General features: G+C 35.1%; 1 protein-coding gene across 14 annotated transcripts in view; it reads left to right on the top strand.

Annotated features, from left to right (window-relative positions):
* LOC114489888 (lysine-specific demethylase 6A-like) overlaps positions 1-22,160 on the top strand; it is a 245,469-nt gene that overhangs the window by 213,101 nt on the left and 10,208 nt on the right. For all 14 annotated transcript variants that reach the window (XM_036017236.1, XM_036017232.1, XM_036017234.1 and 11 more), the window contains 3 exons: positions 10,063-10,177; positions 12,462-12,649; positions 13,634-13,775. In XM_036017236.1, coding sequence (XP_035873129.1) covers positions 10,063-10,177; positions 12,462-12,649; positions 13,634-13,775 — 445 coding nt within the window. The remainder of the gene's footprint in view (positions 1-10,062; positions 10,178-12,461; positions 12,650-13,633; positions 13,776-22,160) is intronic.

Genomic DNA, 22,160 nt, shown 5'->3' with positions numbered 1-22,160 from the left:
GGCTTTCTGCTGCTTCTTCATTCAGTTTTGAAAAATTCTGTGTCTCTAGAAATTTGTCCATTTCACCCAGGTTTTCAAATTTCTTAGCACCATACTATATTTTTCAAACTAGAAGACACACACCCCTTTCCCAAATTGGGGGGGTGTATCTTATAGTCCAAAAAATATGGTGGGTTTTTTTGTTTTGTTTTGTTTTGTTTTGTTTTGTTTTTGAGTAATTTCTTACAGTCATTTTTATTTGTGTGATATCACATGTAATTTCTCCTCTTTCATTTCTGATTTTATTTATTTGGGTCCTCTCTTTTTATTTCTTGGTGAGTCTTGTCATATTGTTTATCTTTTCGAAGAACTATTTCCTGGATCTATTGATCCTTTGAATTATTCTTTTAGTCTGCATGTCATTTAATTCTGCACTGGTCTTGATTATTTCCTTCCTTCTACTCACTTTGAGCTTGCTTTGTTGTTGTTCCTCCAATTCTTAGAGTTGTAAGGTTAGGTTTTTTATATGAGATTTTTTTATGTTTTTTATAGGTAGGCCTGTAGTACTATGAATTTCCCCCCAGGACTGCCTTCACTGTCTCCCATAGGTTTTGAGTTGTTTGTGTGTTCATTTTCATTTTTGTTTCTACAAACTTTTTTATTTCTTCTTTGATCTCATTATTAACCTATTCCTTGTTTGATAGCATGTTGTTCAGTCTCTATGAATTTGAATGTTTTTGAGTTTATTTCCTTGAGTTTGGTTTCTAGTTTCAAGCCATTGTAATCCAAGAAAATCCTTAATATGTTTTCAAATTTCTTGAATTTGTTGAAGCTGGTTTTGTGTCATATATGTGACCTATCTTGAAAATTTTCCATGTGTATTTGAAAAGAATGTATATTTTTACTTTGCTTCTTTGGGGTTAAAGGGTGTGTGTGTGTGTGTGTGTGTGTAAATATCTCAGTTACCTCCAGTTAATCTAGTGCATCATTCAGTGCCACAATATCCTTGTTGGTATTTTGTTTGGAACATCTTTCCATTGTTGATAGTGGGTGTTAAAATCCCCTACTATAAGTGTGTTGCTGACAGTATCTTTCTTGAAATCCTCCAAGATGTTCCTTATATATTTGGGTGAACCTATTGTGTCCAGTGCTGCATATATGTTTACAATATATATGTCTTCGTGATGAATTTTTCCCTTGAGTATTAGGAAGTATCCTCCTTTGTCCTTTTTTATAGCCCTTGTTTTGAAGTTTGATATGAATATTGCCTGTTTCTTTCCTGTCCACTTGCTTCAAATATTTTTTCCCAACCTTTCACTTAGTCTGTGTAGGTGTTTTATCTTGTCTGAGAGGGATTTCTTGTAGACAGCTTATGTGCTGGCCATAATATCTTACCCATTTAGGTACCTATGTCTTTTGATTGGCGCATTTAAGCCATTTACATTTAAAGTTTTTATTGACACTCTTTCTTTTTTGCCCCTTTGTATCTGTGTTCCTCTCTCTATTACACTTCTCCATTTTCTTAAAGCAGTCCCTTTAGCATGTCTTGTAATGCTGGTTTGTTGTAGTATGTTCTTTTAGCCTTCTTTTGTCTGGGAAACTCCTTATTTCTCCTTCGACTTTAATTGAAAGCCTTGCTGGTTAAGATTGTTGTAGTTTCAGGCCTTTGTTTCTCATTACATGGAGTATTTCTTGCCATTCCTTTCTTGCCTGCAGTGTTAACATATCAGGGCACCCTCATATGTTACTTCCTTTTTCTTCCTTGCTGCTTTTAAGATTCTCCCTTTGTCTTTGAATTTTGCTGCTTTAATTATTATGTGTCTTGGGGTAGGCTTCTTTGTGCTCCTCTTCATTGGGACTCTCTGTGTATCCTGGATTTGTGTCTTATCAAATTAGGGATGTTTTCCATAGTTGCTTTTTCAAATGGTTTTCTATCCCTTGCCATATTTCTTCTCCTTCTGGTATCTCTATTTTATGGATATTATCTGGATATTATCCTCTATCTGGGAGGGTTTTTTGCCTACTTTGTCTTCCAGCTGGCTAATATTATCCTCTGCCTCATCTAGCCTGCTTTTGATTCCTTCTACTGTGTTCTTCAATTCTGAAATTGTATTCTTTGTTTCCTCCTGACTCTTGTTGATATTTTCTATGTCCTTGTTCATGCTGGTATAATTTGTAATAAGTTTCTTGTAGCTTGCCTGTAGTTTTTGGTAATTCTTACTGAGTTCATTGAGCGTCCTTATAACCATTCTTTTAAACTCAATATCTGATAGCTTACTTGCCTCTATTTTGTTTCACATTCTCCCTGTAGACTCCTCCATACCTTTTGCTTGGGAATTGTTTCTTTTTCTTCTCATTTTAGGGGAGCCTCTTCTTGTTTGTTTCTTCTTAAATTGGTGTTTTGACTCCCTGAGTTTGAGGTATGAGTTTCTGTGGTAGAAGACCATGGAAGACTATGGTTTCTGTGGTGCATTCTCCTTGATCACCTGAACTTGATGTTCTTGCGATGCCCTTTATGCCATTTTTGTTGGCTTGCTGGATGCATTTGGGTTTTGATTATTTTTGAGTCATTCTTTGGGAGGTCCTTCCCTTCAGCTGCTTGCCTGAGGATCACTCCATCCACCATATCTTATGCGCTGTTTTTGCAGGCACTGCCAGAACAAAACCACATAACCCATAAAACAAACCCACACCCCTAGAAGTCACCCCCAACCACAACCGTACTATCAATAGCAAATAGATCAGTATTAATCAGGATGTAAAGAGATTAAGGCTATTATGAGAAAGGAGAGTAAATGAGATGACCTACGGAAAGAAGAATGATTTTGAGAGGGTAGAGAGAGGAATACTAATAAAAAAAAGTAGGAAATTGTAGCAATGAGAACAGTGGAAGTAAAATATACACCATAAGTTAAAAAATGGAATTAAGAAGAAGGTATGAGTAAGAGAAAGGGAGCAAATAGTGTTAGGTTTAAACAGAAATTGAACATCGGCTGATGTAGCTCAATGGCTGAGTGCCAGCCTAAGAACTGAAAGGTTGCCAGTTCTGTTCGCAGCCAGAGCATATGCATGGGTTGCGGGCGAGGTACCCAATTGGGAGGCATGGGAGGGTACATGAAAGGCAACTAGTTGATATGATCTCTCACATATTCATGTTTCTTTTCCTCTGTTTCTTGCTCCCTTTCCCTTTCTGTAATAGTAAATAAATAATCTTTAAAAGATAAAAAGTTGAAAGAAAATAAAGTCAGAGAGAAAGAAAAAAAGTAAATAAATAATGAAAAAATAGGAGCCAAATTGGAGAGAAAGATCCACCACAGCACTGTCAACAATAAGTGAGCTAAAATTAGCATAGGTTGAATAAGAGTAAGAGGTGAAATAGTAAGAATGAAAAGCTTAAGTGATGTCTAGAAGAAATAATTAATTTTGAAAAGATGGAAGGAGAGGGAATAGTAAGAGTGAGAAACAAAAACCAAGACGAGGCTGAGGAAAATTAAAATTTGAGACAAAATATTAGGAGAGGGATATGATAAATTTGAGATTTGAAATACAAAATTAGTGAAGATCTAGAGAAAAAATGAAAAAAAATGCAGCAATATCTACCCTCTCCACAACCAATGTGGAAAGATTACTAAAGGTGGAGAGAGATTTTAAGAGCAGGGGAAAGAATGTGAGATGACCATTGATGAGAAAATTGGGTTTGAGAGGCTGGACAAGGTAGAAATTGTAAGAGTGTGGAATAGAAACAAGATGTAGCAAGAGAAAATGCAAAATTTAAAATGAAAGAAACAACAGGAAATGTGAGGATAAAATGGGGTAAGAGAAAGGGAGGTACAAAATATGCGAATCGACATAAACTGTAGTATAAAATTTAGTGATTCAATATGCACAAGCTTCATGGACTAGAAACGAATGTTTAAAAGCTATTCAGGAATGAAATATTGCAAATCATGGGAAAGACCCCGGTAGATTTTGTCTCAGTAGCCTTTAGTATTTATCACTCTTTTCTTTTTTCCTGGATCTGCCTCTGGTGATGTCAGATGGTGACCCCATCTGGCTTTAGGCAGCCAATACAAGACTACCAGGGATCTCTTGTGTTTGGCTATCGCCTTTGGTTGTTAATCTGGTCACTCTGCACTCAGCAGTCAGACTTAAGCACTACAGGGCCAAGATAGACCCTCCTTGGGTTGGGGCTATTGCTTCCCCACTAGCTGCTGCCACTTAGAGGAGAGTGGTGTGCCTTAGCAGGATGGCTGGTGTCATATAGGAGTTGACTCAGCTCTGGGATCTGGGAGGCTACTCTCTCAGTTCTCTCCCCAAAGCTTCCATCTCCAGCATCTTTTCAGGTGTCTGCAGGCCACTCTGCTCCTGCTTTTGACAAAGGGCAGGGTGAGTGGCTACAAGTGAAAATGTATACATTGGCCCTTTAAATGGCTCTCTGCGTCTCCAGCTACCTGTCCCTAGTAGAGCATTTTTTAGCCACGTGGTTATATGTACTTTTTTGGATCTGGTGCTCTAGCCTAGGGATCCCAGTTTAGGGTTTAGGCCCCACACTTAGGGAAATCCCACTGACTGCTTAATAACCCTCCCAGTGCTTCAGTTGTCATCTGTGAGTGCCCAGCCAGCCTTCTCCAGTCTGCACTGCACTCCCTACCAGTCAGGTTGTGCTGAGGCTAATTCTTCTGTCTGTCCGAGGTTATAAGGCTCCTCTCTTACTATTGTTCAGTTTGTGTAGGGCAATTTCTCCACAATTTAATTGTAATTTCAGATTGATCCTGGAAGGTGGTTAGTGTAACTTCTACTCACTCCTCCATCATCTTGGATCTTTGTTTCATATAAATTTTAGAATTATTTTTTCTAGTTCTGAGAAGAATGACATTGGTATTTTGATAGGGACTGTACCGAATTTTTAGATTGCTTTGGGTAATACGGGCATTTTAACAGTGTTTATCCTTCCAATCCACAAGTAGGCTACATTCTTCCATTTATTTGTATCTTAAATAAAGTCCTACTATGGCATTAAAGAAAAAAACCACATTGAGATTGATAGGAGGTGTGGAGACACACACTGGACTAGTCCCACACCCACATGTGGCAGATAAAATTCAGGAGAAATATCTCAGGAGAGAGGGGTCCAAGCCCCATACCATGCCCAGGGTTCCAGTGCCAAAATGATAAATCATCACAACTTCTGGATGTAAAAACCAATGGGATTAAAAAACTGTTGGAACACTGGAAAAATATCTCCATAGATATATTGCATCAAATGGAGAGTACTTTGAAGATGACTGAAGTTTAAACATGTAAGAATAAATATACAACTTCTTATAAATAAATTCTATTGGGGCGGGGGTCCCCTCTCATATGTCCTTTGTTATATTAAGTTAACATCCCTTATGCCTACTTTAATAAGAGGCTTTTTAATGTAAATGGACTTTGAATTTTGTCAAAGGCTTTTTCTGCATCTATTGAGATGATCAAATGATTTTTATCATAGGTGTTGTTGATGTGGACTAAATGCTAACTGAATTGCATATATGGTACCATCCTGGGATCCATGGCATAAATCCCACTTTATCATGATGTATGTATGATCTTTCTGATACATTGTTGAATTTTGTTTGCCAGAATGTGTTGAGGATTTGGGTATTTGCATTCATAAGGGTATTTGGCATTAATTATCCCTTTTATATATTTTTTTTTTTATTATTTTTTTTTCCCAGTGCCTTTGTCCAATTTTGGCATCAGGGTAATGCTGCCCTTGTAGAGTGATTTTGAAAGTGTTATCTTCTTAAATTTTTAGGAATAGTTTGACAATCATGGATATTAATTTTTTGAATTGTTGGTAGAATTAACCTGGGAAACTGTCTTCCCTAGACATTGTTAGAAGATTTTTGATTACTGCTTTGTGTTGCTAGTAGTCACTGTTCAGTTTTAGGGTTTGTTTTTTTGTTTTGTTTTGTTTTGGGGGTTTTTGTCTCTTCTTTGTGCACAATTACAGGTTGTATGTTTGTAGCAACTTACTCATTTTTTCCCATATTGTTCAGTTAATTTGTTGGCATATAATTGTTCAGATCATTCTTTAATGATCCTTCGTATTTCTGTGGTGTCTGTTGTAAACTCTTCTATTTCATTTACTTGGGTTTTCTTTGTTGGTAAATCTGACTAAAAATATATTGATAGTTTCATTGATCTTTTCCACTATTTTTCTTAGTCTCTGTTTCCACTTTGACAAGTATTATTTTCTTTATTCTACTTGGTAGGGTTTGTTTGATTTTCTGTTTCCTTTCAATGGAAAGTTAAATTGTTTATTTGAGATTTTCTTGGGATAGATCCATATATCTATGAACTTGCTGTATCCTCTAAATTCTAGGGAGTTGTATTTTTTCTTATTTGTTTCTAGGTATATTTTATTTCCTACTTGATTTTTCTTTGGTCCTCTGGTTACCTAGTAATGTTGTTTAGTCTGTGCATGTTTGTATTTTTTCCAATTTTCTTATAGTTGATTTCTAGTTTCATACCACTATGGTCAGAAAAAAATTGCTTGATATGAATTCAGTCTCCTTGAGAGAGTAAATTAATACTTGTTTTCTGGCCTACTGTTTGAACAATCTTGAGGAATATTTCACATGCAGTTGTAAAAATGTATCTGCAGTTTTGGGAATTAAATGTCCTATTAATTTGATGTAGTCTAACATAACAAAGCCAATAGTTCCATATTAATTTGCTGTCTGAATGATCTCTCCAACAATGCTAGGCTAGGGCAGTAAAGTCCCTACTATTGTTACTGCTATTAATATCTTCCTTTATGTTCATTAATATTTGTTTTATATATTTAGTTGCTCCTCTGTTAGGTACATAGATATTTATAATTGTTGTATTCTGTTTTGGATTGATCCCTTAAAAATTGTGTGATGTCCTTCTTTGTGTCTTTTTTACCTTCTTTATTTTAATATCTATTTGTCAGATGGGAGTATTGCTACCTCAACTTTCTATTTCTTTTTGCAAGGACTATGTCTTTCGATCCCTTCAGTTCAGTATCTCTATGTCTATTAATCTAAAATGTATCTCTTATAAGCACGGTGTAGATGGGTCTGCCACCTATTTCTTTTTAAAAGTTTAATTTTATTTTTGCCCTGGCTGGCGTAGCTCAGTGGATTGAGCGCGGGCTGGGAACCAAAGTGTCCCAGGTTCGATTCCCAGCCAGGGTACATTTCCTGGGTTGCAGGCCATAACCCCCAGCAACCGCACATTGATGTTTCTTTCTTTCTCTCCCCCCCTCCCTCCCTTCTCTCCCTAAAAAAATAAATAAATAAAATCTTTTTTAAAAATCAGTAAAAGTTTAATTTTATTTTTACTCTTAATTACAGTTTGTATTCAATATTCCATATTAGCTTCAGTTATATAACATACTTCACAAAGTAATCACCCGGATATTTTCAGTACCCACTTGGTACCATACATAGTTATTACAATATTATTCACTATATTAACTATACTGTGACTTGTACCCTATACTATTCTGTCTTTTGATTGGTACATTTATTGTGTTTACATTTGAAAGTAATTATTGATATATACTCAAATACATTCATAAAGCACTACTTTTACTACCCCTTCCACACTTCTTTACTACTACATCCAATTTTGTTTCGTGTGTCTCCTGATTATTGTAGTAACAGTAATTTTTGCTTCTTTTGTCTTTTATCCTTTTTATTAGATTTTAAATGGCTTATTCACTGTATTAATTCTATAATCGCCTATAGTGTGAGATACATTTTTTGTTTTTTCCTATTTTTTATTTTCCTGTTTTATTTTATATATCTATATTTCCTGTCGTATACTTCCTATCCCTATATTTTCTATTTATACCTTTCTGTCTTACTGTAATGAAGACTAAAGTTTTTTTGTAAACCTGCTTTAGAGGTGATGAACTTCTTCAGCTTTTGCTTCTCTGGGAAACTTGTTTTCCGTCCTTAGATCTTATTTTTCTAAACAGCTTTTTCAAAATTTAGTCTTTATTGTATTTTCTTCCATTACCATTTAGCCCCTTTATGTCCCCCTCCCCCACTATTGTCCATGTTCATGAGTCCTTTTTGCTGAATCCCTCCACCCCATAACCTCCCCCCACCACTAGCTGTCATGTGCTCTCCATCTCTGAGTCAGTCCCCATTTTGCTTGTTAGTTCAATTTGTTCATTAGATTCCACATATAAGTGAAATCATAGGATGTTTGTCTTTCTCTGACTGACTTCTCTTAGCATAATGCTCTCCAGGTCCATCCATAGTGTTGCAAAAGGTAAAACTGTCTTCTTTTATACAACGGAGTAGAATTCCATCAGGTAAATATCCCATAGTTGTTTTACCCACTCATCTGTTGATGGACACTTGGGCTGCTTCCATATCATGGTGACTGTGAAATAATGCTGCAGTGAACATAGCGGAGCTTATGTTCTTTTGAATTAGTGCTTTGGGTTCCTTCGGATGTGTTCCTGGAAGTGAGATCACTGGGTTAAAAGGCAGTTCCATATTTAGTTTTCTCAGGATATTCCATACTGTTTTCCACAGTAGCTTCACCCATGTGCATTCCCCACAACTATGTACTAGGGTTCCCTTTCCTTCACAACCTCACCAGCACTTGTTTGTTGATTTATTGATGGTGGCCATTCAGGTAAGTGTGAGGTGGTATCTAATTGTGGTTTTAGGTTGCATCTCTCCGATGGCTAGTGGTGTTGAGTAATGACCCCAGAACTCAATTTTTTTGAGGCCTCCATTGTTGTAGTTCAAAAACCAGATAAACAAAGACATACAAAGAAAGAAAATTACAGGCAATATCCGTGATGAACATAGATGCTAAATCCTCAACAAAATATTAACAAACCAAATATAGTAATGCATCAAAGAGATCATTCACCATGACCAAGTGATATTTATTTTGGGAATAGAATGTTGCAAATCAATATATGTGATTCATTTCCTTCAATTTTGAATGGTGACCTGGCTGGTATAGGATTCTATGTTCACATTCCTTTGTTTCAGCACTTTAGGTATTTCTCATCACCCTCTTCTGGCCTTCTAACTTTCTACTGAGAAATCAACTGATAGACTGATGGGGGTTTCTCTTTTATATGGCTTATTGATTATAAAGAAGACTAAAGTTTTTTTGTAAACCTGCTTTAGAAGTGATGAACTTCTTCAGTTTTTGCTTGTCTGGGAAACTTGTTTTCTGTCCTTCAATTTTATTTTTCTAAACCCACCTGCTCCTTTAATCTTGGCAATATCTCTATGAACTACCCAAGTCTTCTCTAAACAGTCCCTTTTCTCCTGTTTTGTGCAGAAGCTGTTCAGTTGTCACTCAGTGGTGTCTCAGGAGGAATTGTCCTTAATGTAGGTGTATGTTCAGAGTATATGGGAGAGGAAACAACCTCCATGTCTTTATACTATTTTGTGTCGAACCTGTATTCTTGGGATTGATTTTTGTGTGGCATTAGTTCTTCAACAGAACCATGTGGTATATTTTGTTTTAACCAGTGTAATTCTAAGAAACATTTTTGAGGTCCCATTTCTTTCATAAAAGTTTTGTGTCTGTTTGTTACTTGCATACATTCTAAATGGTACTTGCTACAAGAGTTTACATTCTCACATGATTTTTAAATATATGCTGAAAAATTCTGATTGCTCTCAGGCTCTATTCTGAAAACTTTTAAGTCAATCTGTCATGGTGTCCCACATCTCTCATTTTAATACTTCATGCCAGAGCTGCCATCAATCTGCTTGTGGTGGGAGAATTATGAGCACTTAAAGTGTGCACCAATGTTAGTTTGAGATGTTGTAGGAGCTAAGTGGTAAAGATTGTTAGAAAAGCAGTTACATTTTGAAATACTACCTCTTCATTAATTTTCTGATACTCTTTGTAAGTATTAGTAGTTTATACAGAAAGTACTAATAATAGTCACAATACATATATTTATTGGTTGTCATAAGCTATCCATGTGCGTATGAGCATTTAAAACAACCCAGTTATTTAAAGACACATTTGTCTCATTGAATTTACGATGATAATGACATTTTCCCCATTAATTTTCAGGTCATCAAGAAAATAACAACTTCTGTTCTGTTAACATAAATATTGGCCCAGGTGATTGTGAATGGTTTGTCGTTCCTGAAGATTACTGGGGTGTTCTGAATGACTTCTGTGAAAAGTGGGTTCCTGAACTTTTAAAGTAATTTTGAACCAAAGATTTTATAAATGGCAAAAGTATGCTAAATTTGCTACATTGTTTAGTAGAAATTTAATTTTAAATAATTTATTTCAAATTTTGTATATTGTTATGTGGAATGATAAGTGAAAGGCCATGCAATCAGTCCATGCAGTAACAGGCATGAATTCAGAAGACGGGGAAGTGAATTGTTTCTTATGTTCATTTAAAAAATTAGTGTTTGAATCCATACTCATTTGGTAAATGTGCTTTAAAGATAATTAGACTTGCTGCAGTTGAATTGAAAGTGATAAGAATTCTATAATTAAATACCCTTATACCTTGTAAATGACTCAAGCTGTGTGTACCTTTGTAAATCAGCATAAAATTATCAATTGTGTAGTACCAAGAAAATTACCTGCTATTTTTCATAGTTGGTAATGATATTGTAACCATGTAACTCATATACTAGTATGTGTGAAATGTAAATTATATATTATACATTATCTACTTATAATAAAAATTGCATGAAATACTCATAATACTCATGAGGTTATGGGTCTTTAACAACATATTTTGTAAAAAGTACATCGTAGTGGTAAAAAAAAATACTCCAAAATTTACTCATGCTGGCAAGACTTGAGTACTTTTTAAATTTGGTCTTATGTATAAAGTTTCCTTAGATTAATGTCAATTTTTTTTAATTTATTAGGAAAATAACCTGCTTTTACATGAATTCTATGTATCAGCTAATTAGAAGCTAAAATAAGGAAGGAAAAGAATTGTCATTATGGGAAGCCTTCCTTGTGCTACAGAGAACATTTATTTCTTAAAGTTAGAAAGATGTAATAATTGTTACATGTTCAATACATTATTATTATTTCTGGGTAAGAGCTGATCGTTTTCAGGATTTAACTTTTCTTGCCTTCAAATAGACAGGTGAACTAGGCCAAAAATAATTGGAAAAGACAGGTGGTATCGAAAATGTTTGAATTTCAGAGTAATAAAAAAAAATCAAGTTAGAATGGTTCATTAAAGTTGCAAAAATGGCGCTTATCCTCTCATCTTTCCAGGGTAATTTTATCTTTCATGAAGATACTGCCTCCGATGTTATTATCCCTATTTTAATTTTACAGTTGTCCAAAACAATTATTTTGAAATCAATTATTGTTTTGAAATTTAGTAAAAAAAAGTTGCTTGATCTATTCACCTTTGTAGGCTTTCCTTTCTTCCTTTTTTTTTTTTAACTGGCAAGTTGTCTCCAGTTTTATTGGTTGTGTTAGGTGAAATATGGCTAACAGTTGTTATTATGTTTCCAGTTTCCCTGTTCTCCTCTCTCTCCCCTCCCCTCTTCCCTCCTTTCTTGGTTTTTTTGTTGTTATTGTTGTTGTTTTGACTATATTTTACTGGAAATATTTGAAAGCTTATAAAAGCATGCCAGTTTTTTATTCCTTGATATATTAGCGTATGCTAGACTTATGTCAAGAAAAGTCTTCCATTTTAGGAGAGTGAAGGAAGAGAGAAAGTTTTCATATAGATAACTCCAAGACATACTGTATTACATTTTGAGGAAACAAAAATTAAAAACATTTCTTAAATACTAAAAAAGTTTTATAATGTGATCTTCTTCTTCTTGAGAAAGATAATTTGGAATACCTTAAGTGTATGTTATTAAATTCTTTATAGAAAAAATGTTAATGTAGTTATATAATGTCATGAAGGAGACTTTAAAATTAAAGCTTAATAATTGGTTCTGTTTCTGTTGATGGTGCTGATGTTGTAGTTCATGTTATATCAGGGATATTCTCAAAATTCCTAGAGAAAAATGGAAGATAGAAAAAGTCTGCCCATTGCTAAATCAAGGGAAGTCTCTAATTTGTACATCTGCTATGGTGATTCTGATTATGAAGTTAAGTAGTCTGATGTCTTCATTCTCAATTTCCTTCTCAAGGATTTTAATTATTAAGAGCTTCTTCAGAAAGAAATATATCAGAACACTCATTATTAAAAGCAAATTAAAAATCAGTCTATAGACACTATATGACACTTTTAATATTGGATTTTTGAGAAATAAGTTTAAGCATATTGTACAGATCTTTAAATAAATCTACCTATTCTCACCTGCTGTTAATTTTGTTTTGAAGCCTTCATTTTGTGAAATGTAGTTCTTACTGAAATGCTAAGTTTTAATGAAATACTGAGAACATCTTTTAATTTTTTTTTTTTTTGAAATTCACACATATTGATGAAATATTGAACAACAACTTTTATTACATTTATTTTTCAGAAATAATTTGAATTTTCTCATGAGTTCTTGGTGGCCCAACCTTGAAGAGCTTTATGAAGCAAATGTTCCTGTATATAGGTTTATTCAAAGACCTGGTGATTTGGTCTGGATAAATGCAGGCACTGTGCACTGGGTTCAAGCTGTTGGCTGGTGCAACAACATTGCTTGGAATGTTGGTCCACTTACAGGTATTTCAAATAGTCCATTAACAGATTTTACATTTTAAAGGATTTTTTTAATGTAAATTTTTTCTGTGATGAAAAATAACTCACTAAAAATTGAAAGATTATGTCTGCTAGGAAAATGTTCTTAGTACAGGGAGTTTATTCAAATTAAGAAATGGGTATCCAGCCCTGGCACAGTGGCTAAGTTGATTGGAGCATCCTTCTATACACCAAAACCTTGCGGGTTGGATCCCTGGTCAGGGTGTGTACAAGAAACAAGCAATTAATCTTTCTCTCTTATATCAGTATTTCTCTCTCCCCTTCTCCTCCTCCTCCCTCCCCCTCTATAATCAATAAATATATCCTTGGGCAAAGATTTTTTTAAAAAAAGAGAAAGAAACAAAAACAAAGAATTGTATATCCAAGAATAGATTTTTGGGCTAGTAACAAATGTGTGTTTTGTAGACACAAAGGATAGTCTTTTGATACCAGAGTCTTTTGTGTTTTCATAAAGGAATTTTTTTATGTGCAAAAGCAAAGCAGAACTGTTATTCAAAATTTTTAGTTTGGTATGTTATATGCACAGCCATAGTGTATGAAATTGCTTAATGCACTCAATGTAAACAATCTGGCCTTTAATTCAAGAAAGACCTGACTGATACCTCCTTACTTTTTCCTTTGTTAAATATTACAACTTCAGTCAAATGTTTTGAAACTTTCAGAGTCTCATTTGTTGTTGGGGGTTTTTACTCTACAAAATGCAAGTTGTTAAAATCCATAAGGCTTTGTTTGAAACAGTGAAATGAAATAAGGAATAAAAACCCTGGACAATGCAGAACACTATTAAGTGTTCTTTACATGATAAATCCTTTTAAAACTATTACTACTGTAAAACAATCTTTTTAGTATCTTGAGATTTTCAGAATTGGTGTTAAACTTACCACCTAAGAGGTGATATCTTTCATTACTTTGGGTTACTTTATAACTTAAGAACTTTTTTTCTCCTAGCCTGCCAGTATAAATTGGCAGTGGAACGATATGAATGGAACAAATTGCAAAATGTGAAGTCATTAGTACCTATGGTTCATCTTTCTTGGAATATGGCTCGGAATATTAAAGTCTCTGATCCCAGGCTTTTTGAAATGATTAAGTAAGTGCTTTCCAAACTGCTATAGTTTCTTTCTTTGTGGGTGTAGACAAGTATAATGAGGAGTGTTAATCAATATTGTTTCCCCGATGAAGAATATGTCAGCCGACCTGAAACAATAAAACAGTGCTAAAATTTTGACATGTTAAAAATATTTTCTTCCATAAGGAACATATGTATATATACATTTATTTTCTTTGCAAATAGACTGTGATTATGGAATAGAGAGGAATTAAGGCATACGTGAGTCTACACTAAATTCATATGTCTGTGCTTTCCCTTAACCTCTGACCAAACTGATTTCCCAGGACTTGAACACTTTTTGGTACTAGAAGTTTGCCTGCATCAACAGACAATGACAATATAATATAAATATCTCATAAATTGCCCTGGCTGGTGTGTCTCAGTGGCTGAATTGGGTACCAGCCTGCGAACCAAAGGGTCACCAATTCAATTCCCAGTCAGGGCACATGCCTGGGTTGTGGGCCAGGTCCCCAGTAACACGTGCATAAGAGGCAACCACACACTGATGTTTCTGTCCCTCTCTCCCTCCCTTGCCCTCTGTCTAAAAATAAATAAATTTAAAAAAATTTTTAATCTCATAAATTTAACATTCAGAATAGTGATTTAACTAAAACAGTAAAATTTTCTGTCTGCTCTAATTTAATCATCCTTCTCTTAGCTTCCTGGCCTATTCACTTCAAATGTAATAGAGCAATAATTTGAATATATATATATTCTAGTAGCTTATCATTTGTTAGCCTAGTTTCTCTTCCATTTATTATGTCCATTTAGTATGCATGTTTACACAGTGTCATTTAGTAGTTTTTCTCCAAATTGTTCTCTTCCCCTTCACTATCAATCATCAAAAAATAATTGTTGTCAAACAAGTTTGGGAAATTTCTGTCTTAATAGTTAAACCAGTATTTGTATGTTTTTATTAAGTCCTTTTCAGTTTTGAAACTTTCAAATGTATATGTATTAATTTAAGTGTATATGTATTAATGTAAATTTTGATTTCCGTGTATATGTATTAATGTAAATTTTGATTACTTGAAAACACTGCTGGCTTGTTCTAACCCCTAAGGCTTGGTTGAGCATCATCCTGCAAAGAAAAGGTCTCCAGTTCAATTTCTGATCAGGGCACATGCCTGGGTTGTGGGTTTGGACCCCATTTGGGCCACATATCAGAAGCAACTGGTTGATATTCCTCCCTCGCACTCATGTTTCTGTCTCTTCCTCCCTCCATTGCCCTCTCTCTATAAATCAGTAATGAAATTTTTAAATAATGCTGTTTTATTATAAATAATTTCTACTCTAAAATCAAAATTTTCCTCTACCCAAGGTATCTGTAGGAAAATTGGGATGCCACGGTAATGTACCTATGTGCTATTTTACTAGTAACTCATTTCAGTTTATGTATACACTGAAAGGACTTAATAAAAACATATAAACACTGGTTTAACTCATACAGTAGATGTATGAAATTTGAAAAGTTGGGGAAAACATGTAGTCAAAACTCCTACTCAGAGTTCATAATTTCTAATAAACTCACACAGTTTGTGGTCACTTGTTTTTTTTTTTTGTTGTGCTTACTACTTCAAGTTAGTTTCTTGAAAACTGTAATGTTTCCTCCCAGAACTCTAAATGTTAGTAAGATTTATGCAAAATGAATTGCATTCAACAGATGTTTGAGAACCAAAACTCTATGCCAGACACTGTTCTTGGCAGTGAGAGTAGGTACTTCAGTGTATAAAACAAAATCTCTGCCAAACAAACAGATTGGCTCATAGATAAATAGGTAACTGTTAGGTAATATGAGTAATATTAAACAGGGCAGTATATTCTTCTGGTTAGAAGTATAGAGAATGCTGTCTATAAAAGTATAGTCTGAGAACATGTTTTCTATGCCTGCATCTAAGCAATGAAAATGAGACAACCATAGATCTGATCATAGAAACATTTTATTGACTCCCAGCCTCCAAACAAGTGAAAGGCTTTTGTGTACTTACAGGACAGAAAGTCCAATGTAACTGTAGTAGAATGAAGGAAAGGAATAAATTAGGTGTAATGATTTTAAATAAACATTCCAGTACCAAATTATACATGGATTTATAGGTATGGTAAGATCTTTAGATACTGATTCTGAGAAATATAGGCTACTATTAGATTTAAAGAAGGAAAGGGCTAGATCCTTTTTTGTATTTTAAAGATATGAATATGTTACCTTATGGCAAATAAGGTACAAGGTTAGACCTAGAGAAAATAGAATGCAAGTGCGATAACCTGCACTAACTTAGAGTAACATTGCAGCAGTGGGAGTAGAGAGAATGAATCATACTATGAACTCTTGTGAAGCATAACCTTTAGAGCTTATTCATAGATAGTAATATGAGGGAAAAGGAACCAAGGACAGATTGTTATCAAGCTGTGTTGTTCTTATCTTTTTCTCAATTTTAAAACATCTGTCACTCCCCTGGCTGCTGTGGCTCAATAGATTGAGTGCTGGACTATGAACCAAAGGGTTGCCAGTTCAATTCCCAGTCAGGGCATATGCCTGGATTGCAGGCCAGGTCTGCAGTGGAGGGCACTTAAGCAGCAACCACACACTGATGTTTCTCTCCCTCTCTTTCTCCCACCCTCTCCTCTCTCCAAAAATAAGTAAATACAGTCTTTTTAAAAAAATATCTCACTTCTGTCCGTCTTCTTCTCTAATGCTTATTATTCTTTACACCTTTGTAGACCCCTTTATAGTTCAAGAGTTTCCTTCTCAATATTGGATACATGGCAAGCTATGACTTGCCTTCCATGAACTGGGATGTTCCTAATTATTTGTACAGTGGCAATTTAAATTGCATTGCTTTCTTGTGACAATCATCTTAGTATTGAACTTGAATATACAAATTTAAGTTCTTTTCCACTTAAATAAGTGAAAATAGATTTTATTCAAACTATTCTTACATATTTTTTAAAATGTTACTGAATGTATGCATTTATCATCACTCCAGTTCAGCTTGATTTTTTTCTTTTTGGTTTTTTATTATTTTTAGTTCTTACCCAAGGATATATACATACTGATTTTAGAGTGAGGGGGGAGAGAGAGAAACATTGATAGGTTTACCTCCATATGCATACCAAGCAAGGGGGTAAACACTCATCCTACATGTATGCCCTGACTGGGAATCAAATCCACAATCTTTTGGTATGTTGGATGATGCTCTAACCCACTGGGCCCCACTAATCATGATGGGTTTTGTGGGTTGTGTTTTTGTTTGTTTTTTTTTAAGATTTTATTTATTTATTTTTAGAGAGGGAAGGGAGGGAGAGAGAGAGAGAGAAACACCAATGTGCGGTTGCTGGGGGCCGTGGCCTGTAACCCAGGCATGTGCCCTGACTGGGAATTGAACCTGCGACGCTTTGGTTCACAGCCTGAGCTCAATCCACTGAGCTACGCCAGCCAGGGCTGAGGATGGGTTTTGTATTTTTAATAATTGCTTAGAAAATGTGCAATCCTTCTGAATAATAATTATCTTTACTCTAATTTCAGAACTCTACTTCAACCCTTGGTTGTCTAATATTTGATTAGCACCATTTCTGTCACCACTCTGAAACTGTTAACCAGAGTCATTCAGCCACCTCTGAAAATGTACCTCCATCAGCCAACAGTATTTATTTCTCATACCTTTAATTTAGTGAATACACTATTTGAGTGCTGACTAAATAGAAGGAAATTATTGGAGCTTTGGAGATTTTACTTTTATTCTTACTATTTTTTTTTTAAGATTTTATTTAATTATTTTTAGAGATCAGAAGGGTGAGAGAAAGAGACTGAAACATCAGTATGTAGATGCAACTTGCACGCCCCCTACTGGAAATCTGGCCTGCATCCCAAGCATGTGCCCTGACTGGGAATCAAACCAGCAAACCTTTGGTTCTTAGTCTGGTGCTCAATTCACTGAGCCACACCAGCCAAGGAAATCCTGGAGATTTTAAAACATTCTCTACATATTTTTGTCTTTATGTATTTTTAATTAGGGGGATAGGGAGAAACAATAGCAATAGGAGGGTGAAAGCACGTGGATGTACATAGAACAATTTCACCCTGGTCGGCATGACTCAGGTGGTTGAGTGTACCTCCATGAACCAAAAGGTCACTGTTTCAATTTCTGTTCAGGGCACATGCCTGGGTTGCAGGCCAGGTCCCCAGTAGGGGGCACATAAGACACAACCACACACTGATGTTTTTCTTCCTCTGTTTGTCCCTTTCTTCCCCTCTCTCTAAAAATAAACAAAATCTTAAAAATAATAATAATAAAATACAGCCTTGCCAGGATGTCTTAGGTGATTGGACAGTCATTATTTACACCAAAAGTTGTAGGTTTGATCCTAGTCAGGGCACATGCCTAGGTTACTGGTTAGATTATTGATCAAGACACAGGAAGCAACCAACTGATATCTCTCTCCCTCCCCATCTCTCTCCCTCTCTCTCCTTCCCTCTCTCTCTCTCTCTCTCTCTCAGAAAACAATACACATATCCTTGGGTGAGGATTAAAATAATAGTAATAGTAATAAAATACATAGGAGTTAATATAACCAACAATGTAAATGACCTGTACTCCAAAAATTATAAGACAGTGAAGAAAGAAGTTGAAGATAGAAGTGTTTATGGATTGGAAGAATTAATCTCATTAGGCTCTCCACACTACCCAAAGCAATCTATAGATTTAATGCAATTTCTACAAAGATACCAACAGCCTATTTCAGAGAAGTAGAACAAACATTACAAAAAAAAATACATGGAACCACATAAGATACAGAATAGCAACAGGAATCTTGAGGGGGGAAAGATTTGGAGGAGTAGCACTACCTGATATCAAATTACCTCATTTACTGCAATGCTACCATAATCAAAACAGCCTAGTACTGGCATAACAACAGACATACAGATAAATGGAACAGAATAGAAAGCTGAGAAATAAGCCCATGTCTCTACAGTCAACATTTGACAAAAGAGGGGAAAACATAAAATGAGATATAGTTTATTCAGAAAATTGACAAATTTAACATAAGTTCTGAGTGTCAGAAGTGTAAAATGGGTCTTACTGAGCTAACAGAAAGAAATTTGCAGAGCTGTGTTTTTTTTTTGTGCAGCAACAGAAAATAATCAGGTTTTTTGCTTGTTTTAGGTTCTTCTTGTTTTCCATATTTCTTTGCTTCCATGTAGCCTTCTACCTTTAAAGCCAACAACGCCCAGTCATGTGTTTCTTATTTGGAATCTTTCTAATACTCATTCTTCTACCTGTCTTTTGTACTCCAAGAATCATTTTATAACATTGAACCTAATCATATAATACAGAATAGTGTATATGTCAGGCCATTAGATTAGCAACCTTAATTCTATAGTAATGTTTGCTACATTACTTTCCTTTGCCATGTAATACAACATATTTACATGTTCTGGGGATTAGGATATGGACATCCTTGGGGGTGGTATTCATATTTTTACCTAATCTAATATATAGCATTATCTGCTTTTTACAGATATAGGAACTCAGGCATGCAAAAATGAAGCTATCATTTAAATCCAGACAATCTGCCTAGTCTCTCAGCTTTAATACATTACCTTGAAGTTGGCTCTGATTTATTGGGGTCCTCTTTAAAAAAATTGCAAAGGTGGTATCAGTGTGCCTTCTAAAACTAAACCGTTGAAATTTTTGCATACAAAAAGTAAGGACTTCACTAGTTCATACTAGTTTATATGATCAAGCAGATCATAAGAATCACTTGGGATACCTAGAAAGGGATTTTCAAGGCTGTGTATCTCCTTAATAAAATTCAAAGGCTTTGGGAATCTATTTCATAATGGCCCTGATGATTATGAAATATATGGCCGGCCACATTAGACTACAAAATCTTTTTTCAAAGGTAAATAATATTTTTACCTTTTTGCTCTTTTTATTTTATACTAATATGTTCTGTCTTTATTAGGGTTACTATATCAATATGTATTGACTGCAAAGTTTATGAACATTTATTTATCAGAGGCTGGAGGCAGTTAAGTTATTGTAAGATAAAAATTGGCACATTCTCGGTATTTAAGATTCCACTACCAGGGCAAGTAATTCTCTACCTTTGATTTCAAAAGAAGACTTAACCGTGTTTTCTGTTTACTATTAACAAATGAAGCTCCATTTCTTTTAGCATATTATATACATCTTTTCATATGAAACTAAAACTAGCTAATGTAACCTATTATCCATTTGGCAAAATAATCAGTACTGTCGGAAATGTAAGCTTATTTCTTAAGCAAAAAGCTGAATAATACTAACTACAAAGAATTAGGTAATTTTTCTAATACTGTAGGTAAGTGTTTGGGACAAACAGTGTGATTTGACAGTTCAAATGGATGAGAATGTTTGCATAAAGTGAAGAGAACAAAATATAGAGAATATAGTGATTTGATATTATTGATACTCTTTGTCCTTGCCCAAAGACATGTTTACTGATTTTACAGAAAAGGGTAGGGTGGGAGAGAAACATCAATTGGGTCCTACACATACCACAACTGGGAACTAACCTGAATCCTAGGCATGTGCCTTGACAGGGAATCAAACCCATAACCTTTGGTGTATGAGACAATGTTCCAACTAACAGAGCCAAACCAATGGGGCCATTATTCATACCCTTTAAATTTTTAAATCAATTAACAAGATTGCATATGTCTTGACATCATTTTATCCCATATTTATTTGTATGTTTTCTTTTATTTATTTTTTAGATAAAAGGAAAAGGAAGGAGAAAGAATCACTGTTGTGTGAGAGATAACTGAATTGGTTGCCTTTCTCCCACAACACAGGCATATGCCCTAACCCAGAACCAAGCCAGTGACCCTTCAGTTCACAGGCTGGCACTTAATCAATCACGAATGGGTTTTCATTTTTAAAAATAGCTTAACATCACAAGTAGAAGTAGCACAGGTACATAAAATAAAGAAAACTCATTCCTTTATTACTAATCATATTGTAAAATTTATTTACTCATTTAGTAACCAAATATAAGTTGACAGCAATATAATAAATATGTCAAAGAACTCCCACTTAATGTCTGTTCTGACTCCAGGGACTTAGAATATCCACAAACCTTAACATTTTTATTAAACCAGTTTCTTGCTTTTTACAATAATTTTAGAGTTGAAATGTACCATATACACCTAGTGCAACTCTGCCTTTAAAGGAGAACTTCAGATATTTATATATTCATGGAAACTTTAGCAGACAGTTCTGACCAGTAACAGAATCATACAAATACTAACATTGTGAAAATTCACTATATTGTTGACATCAGAAGTATTAGTGTAAGAAAAGTACATTGTGGGAAGTTTGTGTTAATGTAAATTAAAGATTGCATTATACTACCTTCAAATTAAAACTGAACAAATAATACTTTCTCTTTAGTACTATAATTAATATCCTGTCCTGTAATAACCATTAAATAATTTTCTGCTATGGTCTGAGGATGTTAAAATTAATTATGTAAGTAATGCTATTTGTGAGTGTCTGCCTAGAAATGTATGCCTCCTTACCTTACTATAAAGAAAGGAGATCCAGCCCTGGCTGGCGTAGCTCAGTGGATGGAGCGTGGGCTGGGAACCAAAGTGTCCCAGGTTCGATTCCCAGCCAGGGTACATTCCTGGGTTGTAGGCCATAACCCCCAGCAACCGCACATTGATGTTTCTCTCTCTCTCTCTCCCTCGCTCCCTCTCTCTCTCTCCCCCCCTCCCCTCCCTCCCTAAAAATAAATAAATAAAATCTTTAAAAAAAAAAGAAAAGAAAGAAAGGAGATCCAACCTTGGCTGGTGTGGCTCAGTGGATTGAGCACCTGCCTACAGAGCAAAGGGTTGCTGGTTCTATTCCCAGTCAGAGCAAAAGCTTGGATTGTAGGTCAGTTACCTAGTAGTGGGTATATGAGAGGCAACCACACATGGGTGTTTCTCTCCCTCTCTTTCTCCTTCTCTTCCCCTCTCTCTAACAATAAATAAAATATTTAAAAAAAAAAAACAATGAAGCAGTCAAGCCTGGAATCAGACCACATATTTTAAAGATGAAGAGGTTTAAGCTCTTCATTTTTTAAAAAGATTTTATTAATTTATTTTTAGAGAAGGAGAGAGAACCAATGTGTGGTTGCCTCTCACATGGCCCCCACTGGGGACATGGACTGCAACCCAGGCATGTACCCTGACTGGGAATTGAACCTGCGACACTTTGGTTCCCAGCCCGAGCTCAATCCACTGAGCTATGCCAGCCAGGGCTAAGCTTTTCATCTTTAGAAAATTTGTTTTCACTTGCCTAAATCAGAGCAAATAATTAGGAACATGACTTTAAATAATAG

Source organism: Phyllostomus discolor, chromosome Y (assembly GCF_004126475.2).
Source record: "Phyllostomus discolor isolate MPI-MPIP mPhyDis1 chromosome Y, mPhyDis1.pri.v3, whole genome shotgun sequence".
NCBI classification, from domain to species: domain Eukaryota; kingdom Metazoa; phylum Chordata; class Mammalia; order Chiroptera; family Phyllostomidae; genus Phyllostomus; species Phyllostomus discolor.
This window is presented reverse-complemented; position numbering and strand designations above follow the sequence as displayed.